At 37.3% G+C, this 12,932-nt stretch overlaps 1 protein-coding gene across 1 annotated transcript in view; it reads left to right on the top strand.

Annotated features, from left to right (window-relative positions):
• The window catches only part of LOC104494009 (low-density lipoprotein receptor-related protein 1B-like), a gene marked incomplete at its 5' end in the record, with an annotated part of 136,594 nt that extends 124,476 nt beyond the window's left edge, over positions 1 to 12,118 (top strand). The window contains 5 exons of the mRNA XM_010136787.1: positions 4,067 to 4,143; positions 6,402 to 6,492; positions 8,207 to 8,351; positions 9,397 to 9,495; positions 11,462 to 12,118. Of these exons, the coding sequence (XP_010135089.1) occupies positions 4,067 to 4,143; positions 6,402 to 6,492; positions 8,207 to 8,351; positions 9,397 to 9,495; positions 11,462 to 11,602 (553 nt within the window). The remainder of the gene's footprint in view (positions 1 to 4,066; positions 4,144 to 6,401; positions 6,493 to 8,206; positions 8,352 to 9,396; positions 9,496 to 11,461) is intronic.
• Positions 12,119 to 12,932: the final 814 nt, after the last annotated feature.

Here is a 12,932-nt window from a genome sequence, read left to right on the forward strand (position 1 = left end):
TTTTGTTTTATTTTTTTTAGACAATCCACGGCGGAAAAAAAAAAAAAAGGGGGGGGGGGGGAGAGAACCAGAAATGAAAAAAAATTGCACAATGCCACCCAATTAGTCTTTTTTCTATTTTTTTCTATTTGTTCAGACATTTCATAGTCAAATGGTTCCTTTTGGTCAAGTGCCTGTATAACTGAGTTTGGAGTGTTTCAGTGCACTGACCTGTAAGGGTTATACAAAAATAGAGGAGAGAGACGTTTTCTCTCGTGAACAGGTTCTGTAACAACAGCATGATCAATCTCTGATAAATATCTTAATTCTAAAGATTCCTCAACGCAAGTGGTTCACCTTTATAATTTCAGTTTAAAGTTTTTAGAACATACTTTTTCCTCAGAATAAATGATGCCTATCGCGCAGGCGTTCTGTATCTCAGAGCGTGTCTCCCAGCAGTCACCCCTTTCTAAACGTAGAACTAAATTGTAGCAGAGAGAGCTGTAACGTGGTTTTATTAATGACATTGACAGCAGACTGTGTACAGCCTTTATTTATTTCATTTGCTTTCAGTTTTTCTATTGGCATTCCCTATGGTATTATTGCTCTTTGATCTGTTCAGTGATTCTGTCAGGAGATTTGCACCTTAAGATGTTCACTGTAGCGCCTTGCATCACTCTGCTGATGCCAGCCTGTCCGTCACTGTCAAGCTCCCCGTCTGTTTCCATCTGTATTTGTTTGTGTCTAGCTCAGATTGGGCATTATCACTATTCTTTCTTCACAGTCCTTGATAACATGAATGTCTTCAATGAAACCAGTGGCTTTATGTAGTTAACACCTTTTTGGTCTCCGATGCTGCAAATGTCCCATCTCTGACCATTCAACTATGGCAATGCTACAAAACAACAACTCCTGGCATCAAAATAATTTGGCAAGGTACAAAATACTGTGTATCAAACAGAACCAGAAGTCAGTTTTCACGTTAGGCACTGAGCAGACTGAGTTTAAATGTCCCAATATCAGAAAATATTATTATTAAGAACAGTTTCTGTCTACAGTATCTGAAGACAATTGAAACTGGTTAAGACCTGATTATTTCCCATGTTCCTGCCCGAACAGTTGTCCATGTCCCAATCCGATCGTTATTCATGTGCCTGCTCATGACTAATTTTCTGTGTCAAATTCCCTCGCAGACAACATACCTTTCCCCTGGGCTTTCTTTCCTTTTCCATTCTGTCTGCCCAAGACAAGTCTTTACTAGCTTGCTGGACCACAACAGGGCAATCATTTTACCTCTGAGTATAGGAGGAGATGACTGCCATCCTGTCAGCTTCTGTCCCTGTGAATTTATTTGAGATGGCAAGCACTGGGAAGTAATGAAAGTGAAGCTTAGCTATCGTGGTTTCATAAGACTTTTATCAAAAGTGTTTCAATACTGGTGACTTAAATGCGACAATAATAATAAAATGCCAGGATAGGTAAATCACCTTAATTTGTTCCTCTGTTTACTCCGTGTATAGCTGTAGGATTTCTTTTTTCACCAGCTGTTGTGGTGTCATATCTGCTGTAAGATTTTTGAAAAGCATAATTGTACATTATACACAAATTTCTCATAATGTTAAACTTACGTGCTTCATAGCGGTTCTCTGCTAGTCTCACTATCTTACATTTGTTAAACTGTTTTATACAGTGGAAGCATTTGAAACCTTCAGTGTAAGGATTTAGGTATGAAATTAAGATATGTCTAACTCTCAGAGAAATCTTTCCCTTTCAGTAGTGTAGTATTAAATGAAAATTGCCTCTTCTAAGAAGCTTTAATCACAGGAGCTGAATCCCCAGCAGCAATGATGCAAAACTTCCAGTAAGAAATACAAAGAACTTTATACGCCAACAATTTGGATCCCAGTAGAATAATCTAAGTATAAAGATTTATGGTGTTTCTCTACAAGAATGGAGACAGTTATTTTGCAGCCACATGTTGAATAGTGATCCCTTGAAGAAAGAAGTTCCTTGAATAGTATCTTAGTAAGTTAGGGTGTCATTGTCATCATTTCCATTTGATATCATTGCTACGAGGGGACTCGTAAAAAAATGAAGCAGGGGCATCATTTCAAATTTTAGAATCATGTGTTCCATGTAAGTTGGACTATACTAAAGTGGTGGTAAGCAAATGTCAATATCAGTTCGCTTCAGTTCGAAAATATATCATTGTGAACCATAATTTGTGTGATTAATTAGTAATTGGGGGATTGCTTTGCAAGGGGGAAATTTAAGTGCGTATTTCCCTTATCTAAATAAACAAATGTACTTCAATAAACATTAAGAATTTACTGTTATAATGCAGTTTATCTAGTGTGTGAAAATTTTTGATTCAACTATCAATTAATAAACATGTCTGTGCTTTACCTCTGTAGAGTGTGAGATAAGCACCTTCATAACATGTGCTAACAAAAATGAAAGTAGTTTAAAAAAAATAGTTCAAACTTAATATGAAACCCGGTAAAGAGATTTATCTGAAGGTTGGATTGTGCTGGAGTAGGCTTAGGGGCAAAGAGAGAACCCTAACCGTTCTTCTGCAGTGACCTGCAAAAGAGAAAAGGGAGTGAAAGCATGACCAGCACAGCTGGCTAGGGCTCTCCTGTCAGAATTCCACAGTCTTCGTCTGGAGTATTTCGTACCTTTCCAAACCCTTTTGTATTATAGAACAATGTCAGTCGTTAAGTATGCCTACTTCTAAATCCTTAGAAAGGCATCAGATAGCTCTAGTTCTTAGAACTGTGTGCAAGGTAATGCTCTACTGCATTTTTCTTAAGATAGCCTGTGTTGAAATTCATAAATAATTCAAAAATACATAGGAAAAATATGATTCATTTCACGATAAGCAACAGAGGCAGATGAAAAGTGACGATTTCCTGCTGTTTGCACAAGGAAGGTTTGAGGTTCTGTAGTAAACTTAATCATATTTACCGCAGGATGAATAAGCAATTGAATTTCATTCAGGTGTTTGTTTCCATTTTTGATGGACTTGCTGAGTCTGCATCTGTGGACTCCTTGCGTTTGTTAGTAGGCGTGGAGAGCATTCTGAATCCCAGCTGAGGAAATATTTGGATGTTGCTATTCACAGAAGGAGGTTATAGCAGGGTAGGAGTACTCATCCAGGCACCCGGCTCACGAAGCATATTCTGAGCACGAACAGAATTGGGGGGCTCTAGAGCCAGGAGATACTCCTGTCCCTTCAGGACACCTCTTTATGTTGGAGCTCTCATACCTGCTTACACACACGCACGTATATATTGCTGCAAATATGTATCTAGTTATGTAGTTCAAAATCTAACAGATAAAGCCAGTAAACTGTAGAATTTTCAGGAAAACATTTGAATCTAAAGCAAAGAAAAGGGGAATTTCAGTTAATTTGTGAACGTTAGGCAAAGATAGGTCTTAGTTGTTCGAGTAAGTTACTACAACCAGGTCTGTAAGAAATGTTCTGTAGTAAACTTTGCATTATCCAGAGCAACGGAGGAGAGCAGAACTGAGGAAGGAGCCAACTGGTATGGATCCTGGGGGTTACTGGATGTGTATAGTAGTTTCTGTCCGGTCAGATAGGCTTTGTGCGATACGGCTGTCGCTGTTAGAGCATCTGAATCAAAGCTGACACCGAAACAATATGATGCCAATAAAGTGCCTTAGCAAATAAGCTGTGCTGGATTAAGCTGGCTCCGTGTGGATCCAGCTCGCGTGTTCTTCCATTATTGCATTGTAGGTGGTAGTTGGTTGAACAGATCAATGCTATTCTTGAATAATAAAACATTTTGAGAATTTTAGAAAAGGACTCTGGAGTGGAGATTGTGGTGATAATAACAGGAACTGAATTTATGAAGCTGTAGTTTTAAACTAAAAATGTACTCAGAATGTTATAAGTGCCCTGGCAGAGTGTTGCTGACTCCTTCCATGAAGCTTATTCTTTATTTTATAGAATCACTGTTGTCATTCGCGTAGCTCTTGAGAAGATGCTGGTGGTCTCTTTGATAGGCTAATGTGTTAACAGCTGACATCTATTAACTTTGCTATCTTAATTGGATCCTTTTAGATGTTCAGCCAACTGGTCAGGCACACAGTGTGAGAGACCAGCTCCCAAAAGCAGCAAGTCTGACAATATCAGTACAAGTAAGTACTTCAAATATCTGCCATTGCTTGTCAAATTTGGCTCAGTGTAGAAATTTTATCCTGGTGGTATTTTAGAATGTGAGTTTGTGTTGTGAAATGTGCCGGTTACCTGTATTTTTTAAACACAACCCCCCCCCCCCCAAAAAAAAAAAAAACCAAAAAAAAAAACAAAATAAAATGACCCTCAATTTTTTTATTTTGAAAAAATTCAAATGTAGTTCTAAGAGCTAAAATAAAAAAAAAAAAAAAACCAAAAATAAAAACAAATGTAGATGTCTCTCAATTTTTTGATTGACATGCACTGTTTCATGAGGTGGTTTGGGTGCAAGGCAGATGCTATACACTCACTGCCTCAAGGACTAGCCTGCACTTTTCCTAAAGGAGGTGTGTCAAGTGGCAAGTTCTCCGTGGTATTACTGCTGTGCAGAGAACTAGTATGAGACCTCTGACCATTTGAGTCCTACTGCAAACATCAAAAATAGAGCTGTAAGTAGTTCATAACTTCTTCACTGACTGTCAGCAGCAGTTTGAATGTTAGCTACTGGGAAAATCATCCTGAAAGTAAGAATAGGTTCTGTCGTATTTTTTAAAACACGTCTGTAAGCATAAAATCATGGTATTGCCACGTTATTGGCAGTTTAAAGCGGACAAGGTTTCCTGTGGTGCATTGAGCATGCTGATGGTACCCTGCTGTACGTCTCAGGTCACATTTAGCCCAACTGGAGCAGTAAAATGAATTGCCCACTATTCAGGTCAGCTTGCTGCTTAGATGAAATCTTCTTAGCGATCCAGACAAATGAAATAACATTTACAAGGTGGAAACGGGCAAAAAAAATCCGCCAGAACCCAGATCAGTATTTCATGTTGAGGGAATACCTGCTAGATTGGGAAATGGATATTCATCTTGTGCCCGCTCCTAGACCCCAGGCTGCACCACGGTCACCAGATGACAATTCATCCCTGGTAGACTGTTTTTCAGGGTTTTTTATTTTACATTTATCTGTCAAGTCAAAATGAACCTTTTTTTTTTTCCATCCTAAGTTATTCATCCAGTTGTTTATGAAACGCTGTCTTAGAATAGCATTGTTGTAATGTCCTGTACGTGCTGAATCTTCACCGGCTGGAATGAACTCGGGATATTTCAAATTTTTGTTCATTAGGACTTTATTTCAGGCTTCTGACAACCTGAGTTGGCTTTTAGTAAGCCTTCAGGCAGAATTCAAAGCATCTCTTTCAATTGTTTTTTTAGAAAGTATCTAATGTGGAGCAGAGACTGCCAACAGCTTGTTTTTTTTAATAAATCAATAAATTTAACCAACAAAACAACCAGCCATATTTTTTGTTTTCTAGCAGTTAAGGACTGTGATGTTAAAGGGAACGCATGTCTTACCGCATTGGCTTTGTACTGGAGTGTTGTAGTTTATAAGGGCCGGGTGTTTTTGTAACATAGAATTTTTTTTTTTTGCATACACTTCTTTATTGCCAGATACATTAAAGCTGGGAAATAATTAGGATACAGTTGCTGACCTCATTTTTGCAGGTAGTCTCGTTTCAGTGAAGTTGTCTGCCAAAATAATGTCAAGCCCATTTTCTTCTTCCCTGTTCCCTCCTCCCCTTTAACATCCCTGTCTGATCTGTGCACTGTTTTTCTGCTACATTAAGCATTATTGTAGTTTCCTTGATTGCCTGTATCAACATAACAAAATTATTGGCTCTCAAGTACAATGCAGTAAAATGCAGGAATACACCAAGCATCTAGAAATAAATATTGCTTACTGCTTTTCATTTACCCACAAATAAAAGTGATAAATACATATAAATGCCAATAATATAATTCTGCAATCAGAGCCAGTAGAATTCTTCAATCAGTCATGCCTACTGAGTATTTTAAATTAACAGTTGCGTGACTCAAGCTACTGAAGAGGATGGTGGCAGTTAGTCAGTGGCCATGTCGCATGTCGCAGTGGCCATAGGGTATGGCTGCAAACGAGGGCAGGGTATTAGTCCGCAGTGTGGTGGTATCCCAGAAGAGGAAGCTCCTGATTTATTGGTCACAGTATGTGTGTGTGTACGCCATTATCTGTACTTTTTTTTTAATTGATCAACATTAAAATCTCAAATCAGTGAAGCTCATCACATGAAATTGCATTTGTTGGTGAGGGAGATTATTCTTTTTGAAGTAATTAAACTGTTTTACAGCTGTGGAGAAATGGTTAGATGTAGCTGTGAGTATCCAATATTTCCTTCTCCTGTTTTAGGAAGCATTGCAATCATTGTTCCTCTTGTGTTACTGGTGACTTTGATCACTACTCTGGTAATTGGACTATTTCTGTGCAAAAGGAAACGAAGGTAAGTACTTTTACGTTGATGTATGAAGTAAAAAAGTAGATCTTTGAACTATGTGCACCTTTTTAATATATAAAAATTCACTTTATATATGTTGAGAATGTATTTAAAAAAACCGTAACAAACAAACCAAAACTTGTTTCTGGATGCTGAGCATTAGTCACATTTTGGTTCTTGCTGGAACCATTATGTCTGTTTTATATATATATATATATTCCACATGCACTAGATAAGAAAACATAGTTCTCATGCAGTTTGCTCAACCCTGCCAAGGCCATATAACTGTTAGGAATTTTATCCAGAGACTTTCTGAACTTTGTAAGCAGAATTGATGTATTTCATTAGAACCATGTAATTAATATGGTTCGTAAGTACTTTCAGGTAGAGCCTCTGCAGAATTTCCAGATCTAGCATCTCCCCTGCAAACGCTGGTGCTAAGTACTAGGCAGCAATTTTTGAATCCTTTTTGAGAAGCCAGCAAGATAAATATGTTCCCTGACCACAGCGTTAGTAATGCTGACCTGCCAGACTCCATGGAAGTCAGTACGTGCTGCTGTACCTAAAAGCCAAGATTAGTGATAGCCAAATGCTGAAAACCTGTTGCTGGTCTGTAAATTGTTTAAGTTATGAAGAGTAATTTGTTAAATACTAGATCTTCAGTACAGAACTAGAATTAACCTCAATAAAGAACTGGGGTTTTTTCCTTAAAATGATATTTGAAAATGTATTTTAGGGCCTTTTTATCTCTTCAAAGACTGTCAAGTATTAAACTAGGTAGAGTCGTTCAACATTTGTACTCTACAGATAAGTGCTTATTTTAGGAAATATTTTTTCTGTGCCATTTCTGAAAAATACAGATCCTTTAGTGTATTGCATTTCAGACACTGACTGCATGGTTTTCAACCAAACAAGAGAACTCGATTATTATCATCCTGACTGTGACCTCTCTATTATTCCCTTGTAATTCTAGAGAACATATTGCATAGGGAGAAATTACCCTCTTGAGGTTATTTCAATTGCTCAGACTAAAATCACCTCCTTAGCTAAAAGGAATGAATTCAGCAACTAAAACAATTCAACTCAATCACTTCTCTTTACTGATAGCTAATTCAAGGTTAAAAATAAGATTTACTAAAGTTTGAAAAAATTCAAGTTGAAATTCAGCTTTCCAGCAGCCACTGGCGGGGAGTACAGACTGGAACTATGAGAACTTCGTACATTTTTAATGGATCATAATGAAACCATTTGCTTGTCCTCAGATAACAAGTGACTTGGGGCAGTTGATTTCAAATGGATGTGAAATGACTGAGCAAGGGAACGTGATTCACGCTCCCTCCATCTTCATTACTGCAGGGAATCTGCAATGAATTTGCAAGGCTTTCCCTGGGAAGTGAGGGAAATCGGGAAATAATAAGAGGCAGTCAGAGTGGTAGACAATGAGTGAGCACTTTGTACGAATTCATACCACTAGAGCCAAACTGGAAAACAAACAATAAAAAGCGACTCCCGTATTATGTGGAATCTACACATAGATTACTACTTTGAAAAATTGAAGGATTTTCTGATTGCCTCTGCAGGAAACGCTTTTTCTTGCTGTTGGTCTTAATGATTGAAGAGAAATAAAATAAAAATTCTATTTTCAGGTGAAGCATCTAAGAAATTACTTGGAGAGTCACTGCCTTCTTTTTTCTGTGTGTGTGTGTTTTATGCATTATAGGACAAAAACTATCAGAAGACAACCCATTATAAATGGAGGAATCAACGTAGAAATTGGCAATCCATCATATAACATGTATGAGGTGGGCCATGACCACAGTGACGGTGGTCTTTTAGCCTCAGATTTTACTGTAAATGCAGAAAAGGTAATTTTTTTTCTTTTTCTAGTGACAAAACCGCTACTTATTTTGTGTTTTACGAAGGTTTTGACTTTAAATGTAATCAATAGAAACATAAACCAATGATATTTAGATTTACTTAATGAATATAAAGGCAAGTTAGATTGCATTAGAATAGATGTCATGCATATATACTGTGTATAGAGAGAGAGAGATACTGTATATAACAGCTGTTTTTCTTCCTGATGGATATTTTTCCTATTGCCTGCATTTTACCAAAATAGAGATAGAACTAAACTACAAAATGATTCTTTGTCATAGACGCGTCTGCCTTAAGTTGCCAAATCTCAACCCATCTTTTTTGTCTACGTGCAAATACTGAATGGAAATGTATCATTGTACAGTCTGCCGTTTGAAGCGTGAAAAAGTACCTATGAAACTAATTTATTTCATATATAAAAACTTCCAAAGGCATAAAGAATCCAGAATCCTGGCTGGGTAGATAGATTAAATGTTTACACAAAGCTAGTAAGTATTGCCATTTTCTTGTACAAGACGCTGTCACTTCTGCAGCACCACTCCTCAGTGATTGAACTCCCTGAGTGATGTGACATGGGATGAACGGGGTAATGCTGCGATATCTTTCCTTGAGCTCCGTAATCAGGCGTACGCCAAAGGGCAGCCATCACTCTGTGGCATTTCTGACAAAGCAATAACCGGATTACTGGTAGCTCTAGGAATGTCATCGCTGCATCACATAGTCAGTGTGCTGAATACAAGAGGTAAGCTGAAAATGGAGTTACTCACTGGAGGAAGAGTAACTGAGCCACTGCTTAGGGTGAAGCCTGGCTCTAAGCCTTAATAGAAAATTATTTTTAAATGCTGGGGTTTTTTCTTTTATTGAATGCACGAGTTTTTTATGCGGAAGAATACCTGTAAGTAGATTTCTTTCAAACTGTGGATCACTCTAAAGTAAGGTTTTTAATCGGTGCACTGTTTATTTAACAGTGTTGATAAGTACACATGGAAAATGCTCTATTAGCACAGAAACTAAAATTTTCTGTTTATACAGGCCAGATACATAGGGGGAGGGCCCACTGCATTCAAGCTTCCCCACACAGCTCCATCAATCTACCTAAACTCTGACTTGAAAGGACCACTGTCAACAGGGGTGAGAAATGATGATTCAAATCCATTTCATTCCACTACAGCCCCTCTCTAAAGAAAATTTTGTCTGTCATTTTTGAATAGAGGCATTTTTTGTTTGTGTTTAATTTCTTCTTCTTTTAATGGAAAGAAGAATGACATTAAATAAGACATTTTCAATTTGAAATAAAGGGTTTCTCTCTGCATACAAAATTTCATCTGTACCATCACTGTAACACGGTCTAAAACTGCCAATCAGTTCTTTGCAAAGGCAGCAAAACCAGTAAGAAATGTGATGCTTGTCCATAGCATTATATATATTTAGCACAGCATTCACAGCCACATGTCTCGGTACCTTTGCAATTTATATGCAATTACAGGCATTTAGTGAAGTTTATCAAACTGAAATAAGTTCCCAGATAAATGAAAACAAGTGCTTTTGTTTTAGAGGAATTTGATACCCACTAAGATGAACAATTTCCTTTAATAGTTGCAATGCATTTTTGGATTGTTCAGCTTTCGGTTAATTTCTGTCACAAAAAAATACTTGTAACCCGCCAGATTTTGACTACAGTTTAGCATGATGTTTGCAAACATTGAAGTTTAAACAACTATTAAAAAGGGGCACCATTATGACATTCATTTTCATATGCCTCAGTATATATATATATATTCATCTTTTGTGCCATTTGTGTTCTTGCATGACTGTACTATGGTGTATTTGGAAGCTTAACAATGTGTGTAGGGTGTGATATTTCTGATGGAGCACAAAACCGTGGATGAGGAAGGCTAGAATATGTGCCCATCTCTAACCCTTTCTGTTAGTCAAGCCACTCCGGTTACTGCCTGGACCTCACCGTTATGCTATCGGTACCCACTCAAAGAGGAGTGGTGAGACAGGCCGACTTCTGTTTCGAGTAATTTAAAGTTTAGCCACTCTTTACATACACAAAACAAATTAATTCGCCTGTTTTATAGCTTACTGGTATCCGCTCAGTAATTGTGTAAGCAAAGCTGTGCTGGTTCGATAGTTAGAAGAAAGAGGAGGATTTTGACCATGAGGTACCTTTCCAGTTATTACAGGGGAAAAGCTGAACATCTTGTTGGGTAGCAAAGGTCTTCTAGAAGATGACAAAGGCACGAAGTGTGAAGGAATTAGTGGAGATGTTTACATGATAAGCCTTGGCGAGCACTTTCTCCTTGCCAGAGTGATAGGAGAGTAACTTTTCATCTCTGACATACACCCTTTTGTGCTGTCAGACTTGGGAGGTTTCTCATGGGCTGAAGTGCTTTGCAGACTTAAAAATGGACTTGTCCTGTACTGAAGTGCCGCTCATTTCAATAGATATTTTTCGTTACAGTCCAAAGTACCAAAATCATTGAGAAAATACTTCTCAATCTGTAACTACTATGATATATTAACAGTTATGCTGGTTTATTATTAAAGTTTAATTTACATTACGAAAGTATTGAATTTTTGGTCAAATCATGTTGTATATTTGGGCCACAGAATTCGAAAACATGGTCAGCTATTGATGGGATGCTGATGTCTTAGAACAGGTAATATATGGAAACTGTTGGTTGCAGTTTTCTACTGTTAAACTTGTCACACGGTCTCACAGTGCACCTTTTCTATAAACTTCTTCATATCTACTCTGAAATCTTCCAGTGTAATGAGGTGGACAAGTCAACTTCAGAGACATTTTTCAAGGTTTTTGTTTTAATTTTTGCCATTCTTTTTATGGTTTTAATATCATCATATGCTGCATGTCATGTCATTGTTTATTTTAATAGCATGACTCATCATGGATTTAATGTTTAACTAAATGATTAACTCATTATCAGGTTTGCAGAAGTCCAGGTATCTATTAAGTATGTCCAATTATATTTTATGTGTATTTGTTCTTGCTTTAACAAACCCATTTCCATTTCCATAAATGCCTGCTTTGGTTTAATCCAGCTGATCTAACGTACGCTTAATTTCTCTGCAGCCAACAAATTATGCCAATCCGGTATATGCAAAGTTATACATGGATGGACAAAACTGTCGAAACTCCTTAGCAAGCGTTGATGAAAGAAGAGAACTCCTTCCAAAGAAAATAGATATTGGGATAAGGGAGACTGTGGCATAATCTGCTGTTACCTTTTGTACTCTGTATAAATGTATAAAATATAAGGATTACTTTTCTATGTACCAACAGTATTATAATTGTTTTGGCATCAGCATTACCTCTGTTTTTTGTTCGGTTGATTGTTTTCTGGGTTTTTCTTTTGCTGATGACTTTTGACTGACCATTTGTAAGGTATTTTTATGAAAAAGAAACTGCACTACAGTACAATTTGCAACGATGCTGCTGAAACAACTCACCTTTAAATTTGTTAAAATGGCAAACAACATATTCGTTTGTAGCGTGAAAATGAGCAATCTATTTTCTATGAACTTTTTTGGTTCTACTTAATCGATGAAGCTGGTATCTGCACTTTTTCATTATGTAGTCTGGAAGCTGTAGTACAGTGTGTAATTTTGTTTATTTTAAATGGTGAAAGAATGATTGAATGGTCTGCTCTCTTCTTTGTGCCCATTAGAATTTATCTTCAGATCCTGATGAAGCTAGATAACTTTTCACAAACAAACATAACTTGCTTTTGAGTTAGCTTTAGGTTGCCAAGAAGTAAACAAGACTTTAGAAATGAACCATCTAATGATCTGCATGAACACGATGATTATGTTTCAGAAATTCAGTGACTGTACATGATATACTAAACATATATACCATGTAAACAAGCTTTGTATTTATTAAAACCTTATAGAACATAGTAACGATATATCTTGGAAGCCGAAACCTTACTTGCTGTGGGACGAAGCATATGAACTCCAACAGTCCTGTAGGACAGTAGCCACCCTAGAGCACAAGAGGGCATTGCCTACACATGCATTATATGTTTATTCACTTAATCACATGCATTTCTTACGGATTAATAATTCCCCATCACACACCAAGCAGTAGGGAAAAAAAAAAAAACCCAAACCCCACACCTTAAGCACACACACAGGTGATCACAGCATTCCGTTTTGACAATCACAAGGAAGTCGCACCTGTTTAGAGATGAAAGAATACAAAACAAAGCAGTTTCTGTCGCTGAGGATAAACTGTGCTATTGCGGAGTAAAACAACCAAATTGCATCTCAGCGAAACCTTACCTAATCCAATTAGAAGTGAAAAGCATCAGTATCAGTTTCCAGCGCTCGCTCTGACCTGGTCTGCTTTCTGTTGTTGTTAAGAGGACAAATCTGACTCACCTTTTTTAATTTTGATGGAAATAAAGGATACAATTTCTTTCAGGTTTGAACTGAATCGAAATATTTTATACATAACTTTAAAGGCACAAAAGACTTATTCACACATACACTGTGGAGGACCCTTCCTTCCTCTGCTAGACATGACTGACTTTTAGCTATCA

This window comes from Buceros rhinoceros, unplaced genomic scaffold (assembly GCF_000710305.1).
Source record: "Buceros rhinoceros silvestris isolate BGI_N320 unplaced genomic scaffold, ASM71030v1 scaffold8090, whole genome shotgun sequence".
Lineage (NCBI taxonomy): Eukaryota > Metazoa > Chordata > Aves > Bucerotiformes > Bucerotidae > Buceros > Buceros rhinoceros.